At 37.7% G+C, this 25,259-nt stretch overlaps 1 protein-coding gene across 1 annotated transcript in view; it reads left to right on the top strand.

Annotated features, from left to right (window-relative positions):
- Positions 1–22,233, top strand: part of NETO2 (neuropilin and tolloid like 2) — a 31,103-nt gene extending 8,870 nt beyond the window's left edge. Inside the window, exons 2-9 of the mRNA XM_030227524.2 lie at positions 3,109–3,165; positions 4,617–4,757; positions 6,576–6,824; positions 8,907–8,951; positions 9,041–9,168; positions 12,655–12,883; positions 16,724–16,837; positions 19,779–22,233. Coding sequence (XP_030083384.1) covers positions 3,109–3,165; positions 4,617–4,757; positions 6,576–6,824; positions 8,907–8,951; positions 9,041–9,168; positions 12,655–12,883; positions 16,724–16,837; positions 19,779–20,359 — 1,544 coding nt within the window. The 3' untranslated portion in view covers positions 20,360–22,233. The remainder of the gene's footprint in view (positions 1–3,108; positions 3,166–4,616; positions 4,758–6,575; positions 6,825–8,906; positions 8,952–9,040; positions 9,169–12,654; positions 12,884–16,723; positions 16,838–19,778) is intronic.
- Positions 22,234–25,259: the final 3,026 nt, after the last annotated feature.

Below are 25,259 nucleotides of genomic sequence, written 5' to 3'. Positions count from 1 at the left end.
GCAGGGAACAAACAGAAGGTGGCCCATACCTTCCCAGTCATCCGTAAAACATGACAAAAGAATACAGTAAGACAAATATTCAACCCATATCTTCTGCAGTTGCCTGCATATCTATGCTGCTCTGCAAGGAAAGGCACTGTTTGTTTGCATTTACACACATACAGGACTATTTATAGAAACAGCTCAGCTCTAGTGAAAGCCAATCAGGCTTTCTGAAGTCCTTTCAGGGGGGTTGTTTCTTTATCCACATCAGCAAGAAGGGAAATCAATGGTTAGTGTAACACTAGTTGGTGTTAGTTAGTTCTTATGTTGTTTCCACCAGTACAATCACTGAAATAAATGCAGATGCATACTGAAATTTTTAAAAAATAGTGTATTGGAACGGTGGTAGCCATAGGAAAGAGCTGTACTAAATAAAAACCAAAGCAAACCAACAAACCCTCAATTTTTCACTGCTACTTGAAAGTTACTATTTGCATTAATTTTGTTAGTCACACGTTAATTTCACTCACATTTCTCTGTGTGTTTGCTTTAAGAAAAAAAGTCAAAGCTCTTTTTGCATTTTGAGAAGCAGCATAAGTTACACAGAGCTTGCTCTGTCCTTGCAAAACAGAAGGTGAGCATAGCACATCTTTTAAGAAAGGTGAATGCAATAGAACATACTGCCACATGATTTACACAGGATTGGGGAAACTGCCTTTACTTTAACAATAAAAGTTAACATTGAAGTGTTGCACCAAAACCAGAGTAAGAAAAGAGACTGACAACTTTATAACCACTGTCAAGATTCTCTGTTAGGGACAAGTGATCTCAGGAGTACAAATGCATTGGAAGTTCATGCAACTCATAAACTCAGATTTTTAAGTGTACAGTTTAAACAGAGAAGCTGCAAAAATAAACTGTAAATAATTGTGAAATAATATCTGTGCAAGGAATAGTAAAAACTAAAACCAGCTGAAAACTAATGTTTATCATATGTTAATAAAGATGGGATATTTGTTCATTTGCTTTAAAGACTAGTGAATATCCATAACTGAATACCAGTAATGGGTGCTAGATACTTTCTTCTGAAGGAGGAATTTTCAGTCTAGGGTGAGTCAGTAATGATTAGCAGCATCTGCTTTGTATTTGGATAATGACAGATAGTATATTTTTAAGTATATTAATATTGATGAAAATGCGGAATTATTGCAAAGATGAAAATTGAAAAACTACTTAAATCTTCACCTACTCTAACATAATCCATCCCTAAAAATCAAATAAGCTTCTAAGAACATAGCAGTTGTTTGCAAGACCCATATGGTATTTCAGAAAACACCCACAGTTATGAACTGACTTACACAGAAAAAAGCAGTTGTTGGTGAGGAAAGTTTCAGAATGAAACAGTCTACTTCAGTATGGGTACGGAGAAGAAAGGGCAGCAGAAACATACAAAATAAAAGATAAATGCTAGATGGACACTTTCAGGAGCAGACTTTGATTCCTTTAGTCTTTTCCCAAGATAATATATCCATGTCAGTGCTGGAAGAGCATCTGGATGAGTTGAGTCAAGATCACTGTGGTTCACAGTCAGTGCATGCTCACTCTGCAACTCCAAAGGGCTCAAAGTCCAACAGCAACACAGGGAAAAGCACAGATGGAAAAAATGCCATTTCAACTGAGCCACTGAAATGCCTGAGCAACAAGGCAGGAAGGCTGGGAAAATAAAATTATTTCCTGAAAGTGACAATAAAATTCCTGCTGAAATCTCTTTTTTGCCCTGCAGTGCTAAGGCCATGCCTGCATGACAAGTAGATTAAGAACATGGGAAGGGCCATACCAGGTCACATCAAAGGTCCATCTTGCTTGGTATCTTCTTTTACAGATATATAAAAACAGAATGAGTATAAAAATAGAGCAAATTATATTTGCCCCAAATACATCCCAGACTTCCAACAACTTATGGCTTAAGGGGTTTCTGAAACAGAATTTTCTGCCTCAAGGATTCATTATGAATTATGTGCATTTAAAAAAAAGAAAAAAGAAAAATCTTTGTTTAATTTCAACATGCCACCTGCTTGCTTTGTCTCACACCCCCTTGTTCTCTACTGAAAGAGACAAGCAGTAGTTGCTCAGTTCCCAATCTCAATGATGCTCGTGGTTTTGTAACTTGTGTCCTATCTCCCCTCAGCTGCCTTCTGTCCAGGGCAGTCCAGGCCTGCTTAGGTAGTTCTGTAAGAGATGTGGCCAGAATTTCTGAGATACTCCAGATGCAAGCAAATGAAAGATGTGAAGGGTGGCATATTAATTTACTCTATTTCATTCTCTTTCCCCCTCCTGGTAATCCTAAACAATTTGAAGTGACAAAGTTGACAAAGCATTTTAGGACAATCTAAACATTAAGGCTGCTTTAAAATTGCTGCTGCACTGCGGAATATGGAGTTCTTCATACGTGCTGTTCATATGGATGCTTCTTGGGTGCAGGGAATGTGTAAATGTAAGGGAAAGGCCAAAAGTAAAACAGCCAGAAAGGAAGGAAAGAAAGAGGGAGGCTGTCCATCTCCAGAAGGTGCATCTGCCCATTTTCTTCTGCCTCATCTTTTGCAGAAATCACTGGTATTGTGTGGCAGCATCACAACAGCCAGTCTTGCAGGCACAAATCTGTGAATGTATGGAGAGGTTAAGACCATGCAGTGTCTCCTGTGGTCCAGATTAATTTCTTGGAAGCTGGAGAAGTCTTTTGCACACATTATGCAAATAGAGTTTTAGGATAAATATGATTCATTATAGCAGTGAAACATCTTCTTTCAGGATATAAAATATTATAGACAATAGATACCAGGTAAACTCTAGAAAATATTCTTAAAAGTCCCCTCAAACAAGAATTGCTGTTCTCATACACACTTTCTGGAGGAACCTGGAACCAGCAGAAGAACCAGCAGTGCACATAGACTGCACTGGTTTCATAAATTGAAATTTTGAAGAAAACACATCAATTATTAAATCTTTTTGCATGTTGTGAGTTGTTTTGGTCAGTGATGCCAGGATTTGCATGAACTGGGACTGCAGAAAATAGTCTATAACTTTGAAGGATTACTGATGTTTTTCCTGTCCAATTTCTCTCATCAGTGTTGCTTGTAACAATCCTGGTAGTGGAAGGCATTGCCGTTGCACAGAAGACGCAAGGTACAATTTTAGTTTGATGATTTTCTCTCAAAAAATGGAACAGTTTTATAACTTTTAATTGAGTAATATAAGTGAAATGAAATGTTTGTATTCAGGTATGAATAGCTCTTGAATCACCAGTATGAATTGCAGGATTTTCCATTTTCCCCCATTTGCTGCATTTTCTCCCAAATGAACAAAGCCATGCAGCCACAAAGAACAGGGAAGTTTCACTTTCCTAGGTAAAGTTCTACACTTTTAGATGTTAGAGGTGAGAAAGAAACCACCACAGAAATTCATGTTTTCTGTATCTGACAACAAGCTTTTCAAATAGTCCACCCACAAACATTTTTAAAGCCTGCTGAGTGGGGAAAGAATCAATTTCACAAACCTTATTTTTTCATATGTGGGATTACCCACACTTAAGAGAGAAGAATTCCTTGAACTGCCACCTACAGAATTTCCTTGAAAAATTTCTGCAGAAGAGAGAGAGTTTTCACCCCCATAAATCAAAAAAGCTGTCAAGGTACCAGTGGAAGATGATGTAATTTACTGGAGGCATCTAAGACCTGTACCAGCATGGATGTCCTCTCACAGGTCTGCAAATTAAAACTGTGTAAATAAAAATAATACTATGAGTAGCCTGTGAGATTTAGGAAACATCTAGCAGAAGATACATATCCTGGGTCTTACTCTCTCCAATTCTGTGGATACCAAGGAGAAGTGCCAAAGTTACTTAAGAATGTCAGAGATTCCCAACCTTATCTATGTGGACGAGGAAATCTGAACCAAGCTCTGTGAATGAATGATCCAGCATGAAGAATTACCTTACTAAACTGCATAATCTCAGTCACAGAACACATTTCCCTGCACATCCAGAAGAGGAGCTTTGATCCTAAATGAGACCTTTAGCTACAAGGGCAATTTAGGAATTTCATTAACTACCATTGCTGTATTTACTGTATTTGCATATTGAAATTCATTCTGTTGCAAACATCCTGTATTCCAACAAATTACTGTAAATAGATATCCCACCTTAGCATATTCTGGAATCAGGGTCAAACCATTGAAAGCTGACAAATATTTCTAATTATATTTACATGGGAATGGAGATGACATAACCTATAAAATAATGGTATTGGCAGCCACTGTGACTATTTCACTTAGAAAGAAGAGTATCAAAAACCTGAACTGAGTTGGGTAAAAAAAAAAATACTCCCTCTCCTTTCCAAGGATCTCTGGATATATTTGATAATCAAAAACTGTGATTTCTTTAGGATATACCCCACCACAAAATTAAACAAAAGATTTTCTTAAATAGATATTAATGAGTGCCTTACAAGAAGGCTTGCAACTAAAATAACTTACTTTCTTCTTTAGAGGCTATGTGTCATGCCAGAATTTTACTTTATCAAATCTGCATGCTTGTAGGAGAAACTTATTTGATCACTTTTTTTTTTTTTTTGCAAAAGGTGGGCAAAACATTGGAGTGAATCGAATTCCTCCCACCCAGTGTGACAACTGGGTCCGGACCAGTAATGGAGGACATTTTGCTTCACCAAACTACCCAAACATGTACCCACCCAATCAAGAGTGCATCTACATCTTAGAAGGTAGATGCTTCATCTCTGTTTTGTTTTGCTGTAATCTTATTGTTAAATGGAAAATCTTGAACTGTTAAAACTGTCATCTTACCCTGCTGTAAACTATTGTATGGGCATACTGGTAATATAATGATTTCTGCAGTCATCTACTTGAACAAGAAGCTAAATTTTCTTTCTCAAGTAATAACAACAAATAAATAAGAAATGCAATCATTAAGAAATTAGCTATGTAGAATAAGACCTTTCCTCACAGCCAGGAAAAGGAGCAGCATATCTACTGTAATCTATGAAGATATGGAATTATTAAGATAAAAACTGTAGCTTGTTTCCTTAATATCACTGATAATAGATTGCAAAAGATGAAGGCTATTTCATACCATGCTGTAATGTTCTATCTCACCAGCAGAAAACCTTTATGCTGTCCTTCATTAATAAAAAGATATATCTGGCTGCCATAGCACTGTACTAAAAATATAGAGATTTGTTACCACTGCTGAGGTCACTATTAAAATAATGTGATGAGGACAAAAAAATGTCATTAACTAGAATAAAACCATATTCCAATGAGAATATCTTAAATAAAGGCTGCAAAACTTGAGACACTCCAATTATTTTTCCTCTTATTAGAATGCACCCAAACCCCACTGAAGTCAGCTAAAAATATTAGTCAGCCTAATCACCAGATTCATATCAATTAATTGAAATATTTCAAGTAATGAGGTTTGATGAGTTTTTATTTGTACAGCACAGCAGTGGTTCACAGGCCCCTCCTTTTTGCTTGTTCCCATGCACATCTTGGTTTTGCATCTTTCCTGCCCAGGAGTGCCCCAGGGAGCAGCCAGCCTGTCCTGCTGCAGGGCTGGGGCACAGGAGCAGCTTCCAGCTCTCCTCAGTCCTTCCACAGAAACACTGTGGGTGCCTGAGAGGGACCAAGGCCCTCCAGAATTTCTAGCCAAGATCTGCTCCTTCACGCAGAGCACTGCCAACATTCCCAGCAGCTCCAAATGCGTGTAGCTCTTGTGAGTGAGGCAGAAGGTCTGCTGGGAGGGTTGGAGATGCCAGAGAAAATCCTTTTGGCATTCAGGACAAGCAGGCAGAGCTGTCACTCCAGAGCCAGCCAGGATCGGGAAGTTCACGTAGCGCAGCCAATGCCAAGAACGAGGAACACTGAAGCCATTCATACAGGGGAAAGTTCTGGGATCCAAACCACAGATGTGAGAGTCAGGACTCAGGGCTCTGATCCCAATCTGATGTTAGGCTGCCACAGACTCAGACTCACCAACATCTGTAGCCACCTGCATATCATTGACATATATGAAGCACTTACACTTCTCTGAATATTCTAATAAAAGATGTCTTCTGTGAAAAGATCTACAAATTTGGACTTAATGTTTAAGAAATATTGAGTACTTCTTCCTATGTTTCTCTTTTCTATTATTTTCTGCATAGCTCAGTGTTTTGTCCTTTTTTTATGTGTTTTGCTTTCACAGAACACTTGTTTTAATTTATATCTTAATATTTAACCTTGTTTAAATACCTTTGTATATATGTTCATATCTGTTCTATGTGCTGCTTAAATTAATGTTATTTCTGAGTTTTCAACAATTAAGATGAGCAAGCAAAAATTTTTGTATGATTCTATGCAAAAGTAACTTTTAGAAAATAATTTTTAAAATTTTTGTAGCAGACTGCAGATGTGTTTTGAGAAGTTTCCAGTTTCTTTTTTATGTTGCTGTTTTGGAGGCCTGTCTCTTCATTACTTCATGTCTTTGTGTTTTTTATCAAGATCTTCATTTAATCTTTTGCTTAATTTTTTTTTATGTCTAGCTGCTCCACGACAAAGAATTGAGTTGACCTTTGATGAACCCTATTACATAGAACCCTCATTTGAATGTCGGTTTGATCACCTGGAGGTTCGAGATGGACCTTTTGGGTTCTCCCCTCTCATTAATCGTTACTGTGGTCTGAAAAGTCCTGCACTAATTAGATCAACAGGGAGATTTATGTGGATCAAGTTTATTTCTGATGAGGAGCTGGAAGGAAAGGGATTTCAAGCAAAGTACTCATTTATACCAGGTAAAGATGTCTAAAATTCTGATGGAGTTAATGACTATCTGCTCCCATTGAGCTCTGTGGTGTGTTTGTCCTCTCAGCCTAGAGCTGCATTTCAGCATGGGCACTTACAGAGGCACAGTGACAGTGTGATAGCCACAGTCTCAGTCCTGCTAATCCTACAGGGCACATTGCTAAAAACACATGGGGAATCTTGACTGAAGGAAATTGCGGCTCTGTAGTTTGCTAGTGAGGAAGACAGTTGAGCTTGTTCATGCTGAAGTCTTCAGCAGCACCCTTCTTTATTTCTCTACTTGTACCAGTTTCACCAGTGGTAGGAAAGGAAAGACAAGGTATGCAAAGAGCTGCCTTTTCACCAGCCTCTCTTCTAAGCATGTAAGGCACTGGACAAAACCATCTGAACCAACTTTGCAATAGCACTCCAGCCAGATGCAAAACATTTAAAATCTCCATTCTGAAAACCCAGAGCAAATATCTGCACAGTCTAAGCACAAGCTTTTGGTATAGCAGGATTCCCTCAACCCTTGGGCTCAGACAACACTTTGCTCAAAGTGCTGTGTAGTTCAGAGGTGCAAAGGAGAGGACAGTGTGCTGACAGTGCCTTTAGACAAACAAAAATTACATCTGCTCTGTGAAGGTACTTAAACCTGGCAGGGCATCCTTCTTACATGAAAACTTGACCTGATGTCCTTGTGCAGTGCTTGACTATTGTACTTGATAGATACTACACATGTAGTTATCAGCATTTTATTGTCCTTTGGGACAAAAGGCAATATACAAATGTCAGCTCTACCACTTGGATAAATGTATACACAAACATAACTTCTTAATGTTAGCTTTACCCCTAGAGCACATGAAAACACAATTCATGATTATATATTACTGCTTAGGGGTTTAGACTCAGAAACGTCAGATTAACATGGTGACCAGACCATTGGCAATTGCATGATAAAATGTTTTCACAGGGACAGTACTTACGCATTTTGCTAAGTCCATTTCCGAAGCCATTTATTTCATCAACATCACTTTCAAAACTAAATTACCATAGTTGCAGGCTGGAACTTTAAATGTACATTTAAAGTGTATATTATTTTCACAATAGATTACAACAACTGAGGGACAGATATTTTTCTTTTCCTTCCTCTTCATTTATATGAAGTGGGGTAAAATATTTTACAGTTGTGAAAATGAAAGGGAACATATGCACATTGCCTGATTCATAAAAAAATCAGCTTGCAAAGAAGAATTTTGCATACAGTGATTGTAGATTTTCACTATAGGTAAATAAAAAGAGGAGGACAAAGAAGGCATGTTCTGAACTGTGCTGAGTCTTAAGCTCAGGACTGAGGCATTCTAGAGGAAGTGATGAACTTCCTATACAGAAAAAATAATTTATAGGATCACAGAAAGAGCCAAACTCTGGACCTTCATTTGGAAAAGAACTTAGTACCAAACCAGTGTGCACTTTTGCATGAACTAGGGCTTTCTTTGCATAAAACAGCATTTCCTAAACCATGTCTAGAGCTACGTGGCCTAATACAAGAGATAGATAACCCAGGGAAAAGTACCTTTAGGACTGAACAGCCTTCTTCACATACTTTTTAAAGAGTAGTTAGCAATTTCTAAGTGTTGATATATTCTGCTAAGCTCAGTTCAAATTGTTCAGAACTACATAGACAGCAGTCTGATAAGATAAATCTAAATAAGCTTTTTGCACAGAGAAAGATCCCCTGTACTCTTGTGGAGCTCCAGCAGTTTCAGTGAAAACTAACACAGTTAAATTCAGAATATAGGAATGTAGGAAAATGTAGGAAAAAAATACTGGATAGTAATTTTTGGTGGTATGCTAGAAATCTGAGCTGTCAGGGGAGAATTACCTTTTTCGGATAAGGTCAATCTTTGTGGCATAATGTTCTCATCTAAAAAAAATTTGTCTTTATATGCTCCAATTGATTCAGTAAACTTTCTGGCAATTTTTTTTTGTGACATAATAAAAAATGGACATAATCTGCAGATAATACTAAAGCTTGAAGTGATTCTCAAGCACTGATAACCCTTGTGATTCATGACTTCTTTCTATTACAGATCCTGACTTCACTTACCTAGGAGGTATTTTAAATCCCATCCCAGGTATAATATTACAGTAACAATTTCTTTATACATGAAATTTTAAATTAATGTCATATTGCATTTGACAGCAAGGTCTATCTTCTCCCTAGACTGCCAGTTTGAGCTCTCAGGAGCTGATGGAATAGTACGTTCCAGTCAAGTAGAACAAGAAGGAAAAACAAAACCAGGACAAGCAGTTGACTGTATCTGGACAATTAAAGCCACTCCAAATGCTAAGGTGGGTTTTGTTCATATAATTCAATATATAATGAGTTTCTGTGGCAGCAGCAACAGGTAATGGTCACTAACTGTGATTTGCATGATGATGTACTTTATTGAAATGAGTCATATAGCAGTGGCTTAGGAAATCCAGAGAGAGAATTATTTCTGAAATTAAATTTATATAAGTCCATAGTGCTGGCTTCCTGTTTGAAGCTTCAAATACCAAATACTGTGAGAACTGTTGAAGCAACAATTTCCAGGGGCATTTGACTTGGATCCTGGTTTTATTGGAAGCCTGCAGGCAAAAATGCTGGCTGACATCTTCAGTAATTTCCAGTAAATCTCACTGCCAAAACTGAATGTTTTGCCTCCAGTGGTTCTATTGGAGAATTTGGTTCTCTTCAAAGTCAACAGAACATGTGTCTGCTTCTCCCATGTAATTCACAGTCCAGCAGCTTGAAACCCACTTTCATCGGCAGTCTGAGCTAAATGGAAAAGCTTTACCTTGTTAGGCAGAGAGCAGGATAAAACCCTGTTCACAACCCCAAAATACAATAGCTAAAGCCTGAATCATATTAGCTTCAGAATAATATTCATTAAATATGTTGCACTGAAGAGCACATACTTTTCTCCATAGAGAATACACATCTTTAACTCTGCTTCTGCTTGCACATACATAAAAATTAAAAAATATTTTGAAGCAGTAGCTGCCAAGATAACAGATCTTCCCTCTGCCTTCTTAGACACTCCTAGCACTTAACTAACCAGCCCTGTTAACCACCTTGGAAGTGCATTCTTAAACAGGAACCAAAAAGATGATAAGTAGAGGACAAGACATGAAAGAAATTAAAAGTCCATTAATATATTTGAGCCTTTGAGGAAGTGAGTCAGTTCCCAAGAGCCCTATACTAGTCTAAGTAATAGACGCAATTCTTCCAGAACCAATAACAAACCCATTTTCTCTCTACTTTGCCATTGAGTGCACCAGGTCTTGTGCTTAAGTATTTTAATAAATTATTGAATGTTGCCAGAAGGCAGAGTTATAGTTGGGTGAGTCCTGAAATTAGATCATCATCCTAAATTATTGATTTAAAACATTACAGAAAAATAATTCTTAGTATTCTGACAGTGGTTTCTCAAGCTTCAATACAGGCAGAATTATGATGATAAAATCCATTAGATCTGATACAGTGCAGTCTCTTGAGAAAAATAAGCATAGACATTTTTAAATTCTTCAATTTGATTTTGTAATAAAAATAAACTTTTAAAACTGACACAAGTGCAGCAATGAAAGTACTTTTAAAATGTGTATAGCAGACACTTAATAAATTATGTCCAGTTTTCATAAAATTACCAGAATAATCAATATAATGTAAGAGTAAGGACCTTTTATACTTGTCTAGCACATTAATCCAAAGGAGCATGTGAAGAGATGAACACTTTTAATGGGATTATTCCTTTCTTATCATACAAATAATAGCTCTACTACAAGTGTGCTAAATTATTTTTAGTTTCCATTATAATTTTGTAGCAGATATATTAAGACAATCATTAAAGGAAAATACCATCTCTCAGCCCAAATCCTAGCAATTACAGCTCGCATGCATGTTTTTGTGATAAGTCATCAATGGAAAACAGGTTCTCAATGTAACTGACAATTTCCAGCAGTAAATCTTAGCAAAAAAAGTGGGGGGGGAAATAAATTGGAAGAGAATAAAAAATACATATGCTGAAAATCACGAAACAGCGAGGTGAAGCATGAGCTAATATGGCACTGGCTGTACCTTCAGATAGAATGTGCAAGGGAAGGCAGTGCTGGCCAACCTGCTTCTGGAAGCACTGGAAAGGGAAAGCCACGGGGCACAAGTGTCACCTGTCTTTCTCTTTTCCCATGTTTTCAATAAAGCCTGATAGCTGTAGGAATGGGGAGGAGAATATCTTGTTTTGTCTCCTAGAGGTGGCTAGTAGCAAGCTATGGCAAATGGGCAGCAAACTAGAGCCCGAGAGTGGGATTCATCTGCCCTGACCTCCTGCACCCCACCTGAGCAGGGGTCCCAGAGTCCTTGGGCAGAGGCACATAGCCCCGTGTGCAGGGCTCTGTCCATTCCTTTGGTAGATGCACATAGTCCCGTGTGCAGGGGCTCTGCCTCTGCAGCTGCCCCGGTGCGGGCGGGACAGGAGGTCGGGAGCGGTGCTCAGACAGCCCCGGTGCGGGCGGGACAGGAGGTCGGGAGCGGTGCTCAGACAGCCCCGGTGCGGGCGGGACAGGAGGTCGGGAGCGGTGCTCAAATAGCCCCGGTGCGGGCGGGACAGGAGGTCGGGAGCGGTGCTCAAATAGCCCCGGTGCAGGCGGGACAGGAGGTCGGGAGCGGTGCCCAGACAGCCCCGGTGCGGCGGGACAGGAGGTCGGGAGCGGTGCTCAGACAGCCCCGGTGCGGGCGGGACAGGAGGTCGGGAGCGGTGCTCAGACAGCCCCGGTGCTGGCGGGACACGCAGGAGAGCTCGTGGACGGGGAAGCAGCGCCTCAGGCTCCACCTGGGCACATTGCTTCCCTGGCAGCACAATGGCTGTCTAAGAATTTTTAAAGTGTAAAACGGTCTTTGCAGCGTGTTTAAGTGACTTGGTTTCATATGTCAAAATTTTCAGAACTTTGAGAATTCCTATACAGCCACTGAAGATTTTCAAAAGCCTTTTGATGTGTTAATGTAAATTTAACTGAGTTACAATCTTGCACATGTTTCTTGCTCCAGCAAAATAAATTATTTACTTACTCTTTAAATACCATCCCAATCTTCTAATTTCTTTGCTGCATGTGTTCTAACACATATGCTGCCTTCTCTTGGATTAGATTTCTGCTTTTAGAAGTATTAAGATTAGCTTAAATTCATTAATTCTTCCTACACAGCCAGCTTACTTCTCTCTCATTTCCATTTTTATTCAAATTACTCCTGACTTCATGGTTTGTGTCTTCCATAACACAGCTATGGTTCAGTAATTAGCTTTCATTCTGAAGCAATAAATTTTAATTTCCTTATTTTACTTCAGAGCTTTTCTGACTAGACTCCTTCCCCTATATTTTAACATTGTTTTTATGAATTAGAAAGAAAGAGAACAGTCAAAATACTTTAAAAATTATTTCAGTACTTTTATGCATTCCTTATATCTCTTTCTAGAGAAACAGACTTCACATTTAGCATAAATTCTTGGGGGTTTCTTCACCAACTGTGTTACTTTGTAGTGTTTTTCCAAAGGGAGCAGAAATAAAATAAATTTTTAAATAAGGATTGTTTTGGGGAACAGGGAGAAGTGAAATGGATACCCAAGATTAATGCCAGGTAATGCTCCACACGGACATCTAATGAGAAAATCTAATTTTAAAAGTGTTGTGAATTGGGAATTACATTTATCTGTAAGGGAAGAAAACATCTTATTCAAGATTTGCTAAGAAAGAAAGCTTTCAGTATTTCTTCTCCTAAAGACATTGATTCCTCTTTTCTAACAGATCTACATGCGATTTCTGGACTATCAAATGGAGCATTCCAATGAATGCAAAAGGAACTTTGTTGCTGTGTATGATGGGAGCAGTTCCATTGAGAACCTGAAGGCCAAGTTCTGCAGCACGGTGGCCAACGACGTGACGCTGCAGACAGGGACAGGCGTGGTGCGCATGTGGGCCGATGAAGGCAGCAGGCTGAGCCGCTTCAGGATGCTCTTCACCTCCTTTGTGGATCGTAAGTACAGCTAGAAGTGCCCATTCTCCTGGTCAAGGATTTTGGGGAAAGCATCAGCTGTTATATTAAGCAGCAGGAAAACAGGAGAAAGGTTGTTTCTGTTTTCTTCACATACTAGCAGGTAAATTAGCTAATTGCTTTATTACATTTCTAACATGGTTCCTGAAGAAAAGCTTTCCTCCATCCTTAAAAGGCTTATTTTCCATTTGAATTGAGCAATACTGCCCTAGGCTACATCCTCCTTACAAAGACACATCCTTCCCTACAAATGAGCACAGACTTATTTCAAAAAGACAGCAGTGGGACTGAAGCATTGCTCTCCCACTAGTGCCCAGTTCCCTGCCAGACACCACAACAGGCTCTTCTTAAGGCCACTCTGGATGTTCAGAAGAGTAGAAAACATGCCTGATCCTGTAAAGTCTTTCTCTACTTCCTAAACACAGCCCTGTCTTCAACTGTGGGTCTGGAACTACAGCCCCTCCAGCCAAGCTGCTCCCTTATCCTCAGCTGCACTTGGCTCTAATGGACCCTACATGTGCTCCCTTAGCAAAGCCCTGTAGTGTTGCACAACCATAGAGAAGTAGTTAAATTCAAGTTTATTCAAGAAGCCTGTAATTAAAGCTGAGTTGTAAATGCCATCTGGATTTTTGTTTGGATTCCATAGCCTGGGTTCATCTTTATTCTCATTGTAAATTAAGATGTTTCTTGAAAGCAGTTTTTTGTGAGATTTTTTTCTTCTAAGGATGTTATACCTGAATGGAATTTTATTGCCTCACATATTTACAGAGGACAACACTGTCCACACTGCAGAACCATTGCAGTGCCGTTTATATGGCACTAAAGCAGACTGAGTTCAGAACTGCAGAGCAGATCTGAGATACATGGGAAGAGATGAATGAAATATTCCCATTTCAGGAAGTCAGACCTATGCTTGTGATAAAGGTTTTCAAAAAGTTCTGCTTGAAGAATAAATAGTACAGATTTGCTAACAAAAAAATAACTTTTCTGATAGAACATGTCTGTAGCCAGTCCTGAATGAGATCCTGGTCACTAAATTGCAGGTCACTAAAATGAGATGCTGGTCACTAAAAGTTCAGGTTACAGGTAACAGGTAGCTTTTATGTTCTGTTCCATAAACCAGTAAATTTTAACATAGGAGAAAAGCTACTTTTTATAAAACAACCTTTCTAAAGTAACAGATATGTATAAGAGAAATATATTCTGGCTTACTTTGAGTACATGGTAGTAAGGAACAGTTGCATGCTTCAAGCTAGTCCATTGCTTAGCCTACAAGAGGCATTTAATAAGCTTTAGCTATTGAGAATTTAAATAAATGTCAGTTTTAAGTACAGCTTGCAAAAATTGATACCTGCTTTTCCACTAGCTTTTATTTCAATTCAATTATTAACATTGGTGATAGTGCAAGTTTTCTAGGTTTCAGTGTTGAAAATGCTATGAATTTTGTCAGGGAAATTGTCTATTTATATTATAATTATTGGAGTGGGCTTTTGTTATAGTGGAGTTTGGATTTTTTTGGGAGGGGTTGTGGGGGGGTTTTAATGCAAGAAGTTGAAAAACTAAATACTCCTAAAGGTAGATAACTTTCCAAATTTATGCGTTTAAAGCAATTCAAAAGTCATTGTCAGAAGAACATCTGCAAAAGTATGTGGTTATTGTTATTTACCTGAGATACTGCCTTTCTTGGATAGGGTCATTGAAAAGTATGTGGCTGTAAAGTGTTTCAAGTATTTTTATATAATCTAGTCATAAGCAATTGGAAAAAAGTGAATCTGAGCTTATCTTATTTTCAGATTGTTAAGCTATCTTTCTCTTCTACCTTGCTAATGATTTGTAATTACATGAAGCCAACCATGAAAATGATCAATATTTCTGGAAAGATTTCCATAAATGAACTAATAGTGCATGACAGTCACCTAACACACACCTAGCACTGCTTGCAGGTTTGACTAAGTAATTCAGCTAACAGCAATGTGAAAAATCAATGTATTTGATTCCTGGCTTGATTCAATAGATGAGTAATGCTGGATACTGTGAGCATTGCACCACTTTTGGGCAGCTGTTATGAGAAGAGTCCAGTTATGTCCTTGAAGTCCTAGGCTGGAAATGATCAACCATTGTGACTTTTAGACTTCAAACTCCCCAAATAACAAACAAAATCAAAAGAAGTCCATTTGTCCCATCTTCATGAACTGTGAACAAAAGCCATGCCCACAAAAATATAAAGGGACTACATAAACATGTAAAATAGAGGCTGTGCTGGCAGATGGAGAAGCAATAGCAGAATTCATCAACCAAATACAGAATTGTAAAAAAATTCACTGTTCAGGGAAATGAGATGGAGAATGTGTCTAATATGTTTACAATATGGCCTAACTGACAGAACAGGCCTGACCTCGACCTTCTGAAGGAGTGATCCTGTTTTAAAGCAGTGCTCTTCAGGCTAGATCTGCTCTCCAAACAATTACATTCTCAGATCACTTGAGCAAGGAAGTGATGTGATAGTTACTGTTACATTTTTAAGCACTGAGATTCCATAGATAAACTGTTCCAAAATACCCTCTAAGTATGTTCTGTATTCATACTTGCACTACAATTAAAGCAAGTTCTTGTATGGAACTTAACAGATTGCCAGGTTAAGCAGTAACAGCAAATACAAAAGCTTAAAACCAATGAGTGTAGGTTACCCGGCTTCAGTGGAGTAAGCCATGGAAAGACAAACCATATTTAATTTAGGAATGCAAAATCAAAATTAAAGGTTCAAATGTTCTTTTTCTCTTGGCATAACTCCTCTTTTTGTCATTGAGATTCTCAAGCCTAACCGAGTGACTAAGTGAGAAATGCAGTGTTCAGGAGCAGTCATTCCCTCTGCTCTACCCTTTGGGTTTCCTGGTATGTTTCAGAGAATCCAGACTGCTCAAGAACACATTCTTTCTGTGAAACCAAATAGTAGAATGTCTATCACACATCTTTGCTGTTTAGTATATAAATGACTCCACTAATAACAGACATTTCCATCATAAAAATACCACATTACTGAAATAAAGGGAAAACCAATTTCTTGGTTTTTTGGTGCCCTGAATTTATAAATAATTCCCTACGTATATGATACAAACTCTGAAAAGAATGATTACTACTTTCTAATATCTTTTTTTTTTAATGTCAAGGATCTGTAACAAATACAGAAAAAAGCATGGGGCAGCCTTCTAGTTAATTTCTGTCTTCAAGTTTCTGACTATATATAGATAGATACATAAAAAGCTACACTGTTCTCTCTCAATCCCTGCATTAGTTCTAATAGGAGGATCCAAGAGCTTTTGATTCCCAAGCAGGAATGACTGAGATGCCTCTAGTTATTGAAATTTCTTGCAATTACTGAAACAGTCCTCCACAAGCTGAAATCTGACTTGCCTTAAGATAGTAATGGGCTCTAAAATGCAGATGTTCAGGGAGTGCTTCACAACATCCACACAGCAGATGCTCCACAGAATAAATATATCATTGATAGTGAGCATGTGATTTCTAAGTTTTTAAAGACACGTACTAAAACCTTCTTCCATCATCTGTGTTTTGTGACTGTCTCTATTTGCTCCCTACCCCTTTGGAGCAAGAATGGGTTTTGTAGTATTGATAATACTGAAATTGTTGAAAGCAATTACATAGAGAGAGAAAAGCATCAGTGATGTGCAAGAGAAGTGATTGTGTTTGAAACAGAGAGGAAGAATGCATGTTAAAAACCCCTGATACAGGAAGTTAATCGTTTTATTGCAAGGCGTCAATTACTGAAAATTCTGAATGTTTTATTTCTCTTCTCTCCTGCAGCTCCCTGCTCAGGCAACACTTACTTCTGCCATAGCAACATGTGCATCAATAATTCTTTAGTCTGCAATGGCATTCAGAACTGTGCATACCCTTGGGATGAGAACCACTGCAGAGGTGAATATAGTGCAAACCACAGCCTTTATGAGCTAGGCTGGTCAGTTTGCCTTTCAAGAAAGTCATGAAATGTCTTTTTCCTGGAAATATGCTGAAGACAGCTATTCTACTAATCTCAGGAAGGTGTTCCAAATTTTTTATTTAAACTCAGGACACATGTAAGCATCCTGAATATTGATCTTACTGCTTTTAACTAAATTTCTTCCTCTTCAGCATATACTCTCTATTTTAAAAGGATATCAGCTTGATAAGAACTAGAATTTTGTATTTTTGAGGCTTCATCCTATCAATTTCTGAACTTTATTAAATCAAGGATTGTAGGGAGAGGTAATGCCTTTTAGAGATAAAAATGAAGAGCTGAAAAAACACAGAACTAAGTTTTCAAGCACAAAAACCTCTCAGGGTTGAAATAGAAGCAACAATCCTCAAAGACAATTTAAAAACATTTGTTTAGAGTTGTAAATCACAGGCTGTTTCAGGATAAATTCAGCTGCTGTATATGGTGTGAGAAAGGATGGGAGGAAGGAGGAATTGTTAGGGAGCATGAAATAAACACTTATGGAATACAGACACATGTAAATTCCTGCTTCTAGAACATGGCTTGGGAGTATTATTTCAATCATTACAACTACAGTAAAGACTTGTTTCAATATCAGGCTTTGTAGGAAAAATTCTCAGAATTTGAAGAAATTGTTTTTCTGTTAAAGCACAGACATTCACCTGTGCTTCAAGAACAGCTCAGTTGTCAGAGTTAGAACAAAACCAGTCTAAGGTCAACAATTTTTCTTGCTGAAGAAAACAATAGAACAAAACCACTTGAGGTTGTTTGCTTTGGTTTTTTGACAAATAGAATGGCAACAATAGGTCTAAACACAAAACTCCAGAAGATTTAAATATGTATTCCATTTCAAAGAGAAACCTTCAAAGAGAAACCAAAAGGTCAAAACCTTCTGTATAGAAAGTCTTGAAAGAAAATTTGTTTTCAATGCAAAAATCCTGCTTGCATTTTTTAATTAAATAAAAAATTTAATTGCTTGTTAATTGCATTTTAGGTAAAAAAAGAAATTCACACCACTAATAGATTTTCTAATGTAAGGCATATTGTGGAAGTTTTCCAGTCAACAAAACTGTCCATAACTCCCAAGTTTGCAATATAAAATTAAACTTCCTCTAAACAATCCTTACCTTTGATAATACTCAATATTCCCGTCTAAGTTTAATTTCTATATCTCTTTCCCATCTTTACCAGCTGTTTTCTAGACTCTCCCCTAGAATTCACGTCACTAATTTACTGCAGTACTAAAAAAATTAATTCCATAAAAACTGTGTCTTTCCCAATATTTGTAAGTTGCTGTATCTGATGTTGAATAACCTATCATGTTTTATGTTGAATGCAATCTAAATTCTGCTGTAATACTTGCACAGCAGAAATTAAGAGACAGCTGAAGACTAGATCCACATTGCCAGCTAAGGGAGACTGATGCAACCAAATAAGCAATTCTTAGCCTTAGAAAGAGAGCTGCTCACAATTGTGCTCAGTTCCTGCAGGCACTCAGAGTTCTCATTTAGTCCATATCAATAGCTACATAAATCTGAGCATATTGTGACCTACTTATGCCTAAGCCCTGTAATACAAAAATTGATACAGAAGTCAGTTGTGTGCAATTTATTTTAAGAGACTGGCGAAGACATCACCTTTTGCAAAACAACTTTTTGATTAAGATATCTGCCAGGAATTAAGAAACCTAGATGCAGACAAGAGAACTGCCATAGCAGTGAAATTTATACCTCCCACCATGGATGGCACCACTGTGATCTAAGATAGGCAGGACAAGGGGTGAGATCTTCCTTCCCTTCAAAGGTAAAAAGTAGCTCGAAGGAAACAGCCCAAGCTCTAAAGCAGAAATGTAATTTCTTACTAGCCAACTCTTCGGGAGTCTCTGCTCAGCATAAGGATTGTTTCAAATAATACATGATGGTGTATAACTCTCCCCATGCACTGTGTGTGGTATTTAGGTACATAACACACATATTCAGATGCCAGGACCCAGATATCTGGTAAATGTTGTGCAAGATTTAGGCTACTAAATTTTCTTCTTCATAGTCTTAAATGCTTCTCTCCCACTAGCCAGTGTTGCAGTGTAGAAATCTCTCAGTCCCCCAGGACAAGAACATCAATGGAACAGAAGTCCAACTGGAAAACTTGAATCTTCAAATAAGAATTTTAAATATGGAAAACCATCTTGTTCTGATGCTGCCATCTTGTGTGTTTTCACATGAAGTACTAGCCAAAATTGCCAAATGATTTGGTTTGGTTGGTGTATCCCCCCCACCTTGTTTTTTCAAGTAACTTCATCATTGGACTCAGAACTGGAATAAGAGCTTTGCTAAAGCTCCCTGTGATGAATTAGGTAAAACTGACTTACACAATAGACACAGCCATTGCATTTCCAAGAGATGTGAAAACAGTACAGTCATTCTTATATCTGATAATATTTCACTTTTAAAGAAGAACGAGACAATTTTAAATCTAGGTTTTCTTCTACTGACATCACTGAGAATGTTACCAGCAGGAGCCAACTGTGATAAGAGAAACATCATCTGTAGCTGGATTAAACCTATTTAAGGTTAATTTAAGCCTATTTAGCACATGGATTTAGGAATATAGACATCAGTAAAGTTTCAGGATGGAAGGCTCATCCCAGCTGAGTCAGCAGGCACTGGTTCTCAGAGTTGCACCTGCCACTGAATTATCATATGGTAACCACTAATGACAGGGAATTAGACAAATCCCATTGACATACAGGTCTAGTCTCCAGTCCCATTAAGTAATTCTATCACTTGCATGGCAATCACAATACAGACTTGCTTTGTTTAAATGTGTTATCAGAAGTGTAGAAACTAATAAATGTCTTGTCATAATCACTTTTCTCCTTTGCAGAAAAGAAAAGAACTGGATTGTTTGAACAAATCACCAAAACCCATGGGACAATCATTGGCATCACAACAGGGATAGTTTTAGTTCTTCTCATCATTTCAATTCTAGTGCAAGTAAAGCAACCTCGCAAAAAGGTAATGGCTTGCAAGACTGCCTTCAATAAAACTGGTTTCCAGGAAGTTTTTGATCCTCCTCACTACGAACTGTTCTCACTAAGGGACAAAGAAATTTCTGCAGATTTGGCAGATTTATCAGAGGAACTTGAAAACTATCAGAAGCTGCGCCGCCCTTCAACAGCTTCAAGATGCATTCACGACCACCACTGTGGCTCCCAGGCCTCCAGCATGAAACAGAGCAGGACCAACCTGAGCTCCATGGACCTGCCCTTCCGCAATGACTTTGCGCAGCCCCAGCCCATGAAAACCTTTAACAGCACATTCAAGAAAAGCACTTACACTTTCAAGCAAGCTCACGACTGCCCCGAGCAGGTGATAGAAGACAGGGTGATGGAGGAGATTCCATGTGAAATTTATGTCAGAGGAAGAGAAGATACAGCACAAGGTTCATTATCTATTGACTTTTAACTTCCTGCTGAAAGTGGTATCAGTGTATATACAAAATGCTCATGTATAGTGACAATGTATATATTTAAAGTGTACCATACGCAGCGTGTGAGATGCACACACTTTTAGCTTATTATACTTCATTCCAAAAAACAAAACCAGTCTTCATAATTAATTCTTGCTGAAAAAGTGGTGGATTTCCTCCAACCTTCCCAAGCTACCTATCTAGTGAAAGAGTAAGACAGAGACTTTGCATGGAAATGATCAGATAGGGTGGTGGAAGAAAAATCCTTACAACTACTAATCGTTGAACACTGAAAGCAATGACTACTATTCTCTTCTTCATACCATTTACTCTTCTTTAGATGTCTGCTTTTCAAGACAATTTTAATACCTCACTTGCATAAATAAAAGTAGTTAAGTGCACTATGTGTATGTCAACATAGGTGTCTTATTGTATTTGTCAAATTGAAAGTAGAGTTAGTGTTAAGTGCCAGTTAAGACTCACAAATTATGTTACAGCCATCTGTTTCACTTGCCTTTAATTCTCATTTCCACACTCTAGGCTTTGTGAGAAATAAGTGAACAGGGTCACTGCCTTTTAACAATATCAAGTTATATTAATTTTAGTACATGTGGAAATATCTTTGCAGCTTTCAGTTAAAACACGAGTAGTCATTTTATTCTAGATGCAGACTTCTACAACAGTTTTCTTTCAAGAAGGTTTAGGATTTTAAAATATTCTGCCATATATTATAGCTCCATATGGCACACTGATTTCACAGCTCTGTACTTAGGAAACAATTTTGTTCCTGAGTTTTCCAAGTATTTACATAAATAGATTGTACTGTACATTTGTCTCTTAAAATAGCTTTTTACTCCTTGGTTCAGCCAATCTTCCCTACTGAAATCAGCAATGATACTTTTAGCTCATGTCCTACTTGCCTGAAGAGAACTGCTCTGAGGTCTGTGTGATTACTGGGTGTATGAAGGAACTGGAAACAAAGAAATCACAAAGCAACTCTAATTAACCCCTGTGGAATCCTTCTTGTGCCCCTTGTTTCCATTTGCAAAATTGCACATTTCATACCTTTTTAAATGGTAGTTTGGACCTAATTTAAAAATTTTTACAATATAGAAGAAAATTTTTTAAATATATTCTCATTGTGGTTTTTAAGCTTTTTATATAGTTTGATACTGTACAGCCTAGTTCTTAAATCCAAATCTAGCACCTGGACAGCAGGCTTCTTTCAGGGTCCCTCTCAGCAGTTCTGACTAACCTGCAATTGTTGCTGCACACATCACAATTTGCCAAGAATACTTGTCATGACTTCCACATTAGCCTACACTTTCTTCCCTGGGTAGTTTGAGCTTATTTGGGTATTTTCTTTTCAGGAAACCTTTGACTAAGCTGGTCTCCCAGCAAGCACTGGGCATAGCTTTTATGTCAAACCATAGTGTTTGTTGTGCTGATTGTAGTACAAAAAAAGCCCCAAAACCATCTTAACCTATGACCCTTGCAACTGAAAAATCATTTATTTGAAATAAAGATGAACAACAGCTGTAATCACAGATTTTTGCTAGAATGATAAAGATTTTTTTAAGTGCTTAAAATGTACAACATTAAAGGGGAAAAAAGGAAAGAGAATTGAGTTTCTTCAGCAATCCCCAACTTCAAAATTAACCCTGTTTCCTGTTTAAAAAGAACATAAGCAGCTCTTATCTTAGACCCACAAGTCTGGATGTACCTGATGCCAGTTTTTGTGCTGGTCCCAGAATGTATTTCAATTTGAAAGAATGAAAATGGGTTTTATTTTTAGATGCACTACATGCAGAAAATAAATGTAAAAAAAATCTAGTTGTTACTTGAAATTTTTGAATATTTAATGCAAACATTTGGCAGATTTTATTTACTTCTCATTGATTTCAGGATGAAATATCTCACCATGACCTATAGAACACACCATGCTATTTGTGACAGTTTGTTAGTTCCAGATTCTTTCAACAAGTAATACACAGTTTTACATGGGTCATTCTAATCCATATAACTCTTGTAAATGCTAGGTTTGCATGACTGAGTTTTCTTTTTTAGGTGTATTTATCCATGTGCTAAAAATAACATGACCCCTACTTTTCCCAAGTTATGTTGCCTTTGAACAGTAAAGCTGTACTAATAAAACAAATAGGAAGCCTGCAGAGCCCAAGTGTGTGGAGAAGAGAGAAATTGAAGAAGTTCCCAGAAGGCTTGAGTGATATTTCAGTCTCTGTGGTAGCCTTGTGATTACATGGTCAGAGCACAGCTGCCTTTTGGCTGCCCCAGAGCACACCAGAGCTCCCACAACCAGTCCTGGCTTTTGAGCATAACTGGCTCCAATATCCCATGGGGTGTTTGAAAACCAATCTGCCTACACAGCCCATGGCAGGGTGGGGTTCAGTTACTGAGCTGTGCTTTAAGAAATGAGTCAGAACTATAAGAGCCATACTTCCACTTGCAGTGTAATCAACTTCCCTTCACTGCAGAGAAAAACTAACCGGGCAAGCTGCTGGGTAGCACAGTACAGAGAGCTGACACATCTAGCAAAAGAATCTAGCATTGGTTTGGCAGTCTCAATCCTGTTGAAGCTGATGTGGTCTTTAAATTTTTTGGGGCATTAGTGAAAAATGTCACATTTCATACTAGTGCAGTATCTAAGAACCATTGGGCTATTTCCATTGTGTCCATCTTAAATTCATACATTTCTAGGAGCATCCTGATTTTGCACTCCATTGTAGCCATATCTGCAGTACCCTCTGCTAGCACTGAATGCTCCTTTGCAATGACACACTCATTAGACACACCCTGAGCAGGACAAGACCAACAGCATTGACTACTTTTTGGAATTTCTAACTCATTTTTACCTTTTATCATAATAGCTTAGACTATCTGAACAATCTAACATGAAGAATGAATTCTGATGAAAATTGTACAAGTAAACCTACACCCAACATGAAAATAAAAGTGACTGTGATTCACAACTCCTGCAAGTTTTCTGAGGACACATCTGCATTTACAGAGATGATGGCAGTGGCACAGGAAACTCAGGTTTATTGCTGTTCCTGACTCCTCAGTGATCACAGAAATACCAATATGTACTTGAAATGCATGGGATTCTCTTGTCTGCTATAGACAAGATGACCTCACAGTATCTACAAATTCCAATGGCATATTGCAATAATGACTGTCTATTTTTACAAAACCAATACTAAGAAGGGTTATGAAAAGAACTGTCAGTGATTTACAAGAAAAGGTGCTTGTCATGTGAACACTTCATAGAATCTTTATGTCATTAAAATACTCTTTGCTTTGTTTTTCACTTGGTACAAAGAATTCTGTGCTTTAGCAGCAAACCTGTTGAATGAGGGAAAAAGGTTTGTCTTATTTGTAAAACAAATTTGTCCCTAAATAAGTTCTTATATCATTGATCACAACATTTAATTTTCTGAACTGTTTAAGTACAGTCCTTTATCTGAAAGGATATCAACAGCACAAGTAGTAAAAAAAAAAGGTTAAAAATATTTTTAAAAATTTAGCACATATATCTAGGAAGATGAGTAAATTACTGCTTGAAGTGGAACAACTGAATTCATGTGGATGCACCAAGCCACAGCTACAGTCTGAGCTTCCTGTATGCTCAGGCTCTGTACATCTGTTCACAGCAAAACTCAGTCAAGCCCATTCACTTTTCCATGTCCTTATTTCAAAGTTGACATGTAAGCCCTATGATTGCTCAGGTCTGTAGATTGTTTATCAAAACAAGATTCCTAGTCCATGCCAGCCTGAAAGATAAGCTGATTTTACACTGAGATCACACTGCTAAAACTGAATATTAATTATAATAGGAGAAAGGATTTTAAAATCAAAAACCTGGATGAGTTGATTCATGCTTTGAAAATTAGTATTTACAGCACTCATCTCAATCTAACAATACAAAAGCTGCTATTTTTGCAACAGCAAAAATCATTCCTGTGATATCTAATAAGCATCTCTGTACAGCATCAATGCCCCTTGTAAATGCTTAAATGACATGTCAATATGCTGTAATATTCTGTGACAGGTTTATTTTCATATTCAAATTCCTTTGCTACACTCCATTTTACACAATCAGCTTAACAAAAACTCTTTTCCATCTGTTTCATAGGTCAAAACCAGGAATTTCTGAATGGCCAACTTTGTTCCCTCTTATCTCACTATTGAAGATAATCTACCATATACCAGATAAAACAGCTTAGTTTTTAAAAGTCTGTTCTTACAGAGCCAGGCTCAGGAGAAAAAAACTTGATGTCTTTGTACCTCTTTCCATTAACATGTCATAATTTATAGTAATAACTTGTATATGGAGAAACCCTAAAAAATCCTTCATGCCAAATTCTGTTCAAGAACAAAGTATTGTGATAAACCAAATAATAGACACCTAAGACCTACATATTCAAAAATTCAAAATAATTTCCTGGTTTGGAAACTATATCAGTCCTTCTGAAAAATGGAATTATGTCAGTGCTCTTAAAAGATGCACATCACATCTCTTTCCCCAAATAAATACTTTTCATCCCAAACACAGATTTCCTAGATATCTTTTATGTGCTAAAACTTATGTCAATATTTTATTAATTCATATATAGAAATATATGCATATTACAACTTATAATTAGCCTCGAAGTTCATAATCACTTACATAAAGTTGCTTCTGTGTTCCTTCCAAATGTTATTTAGGAGCAAGGATTACACTGCATTTATCACTAAAGCACAGCATTTGAGAGTTTAACATTACGTTAATTTCTGAGACTGTACTGCAGCTTATTTTCCAGCAGAGAAGTGAGAAACTACAAAGGAAACTCAAAGCTCACAGGATTATCTGCTTAACCTCAAATGAATATGGCTAAA

This window comes from Serinus canaria, chromosome 11, assembly GCF_022539315.1.
Source record: "Serinus canaria isolate serCan28SL12 chromosome 11, serCan2020, whole genome shotgun sequence".
Taxonomy (NCBI): Eukaryota; Metazoa; Chordata; class Aves; order Passeriformes; family Fringillidae; genus Serinus; species Serinus canaria.
This window is presented reverse-complemented; position numbering and strand designations above follow the sequence as displayed.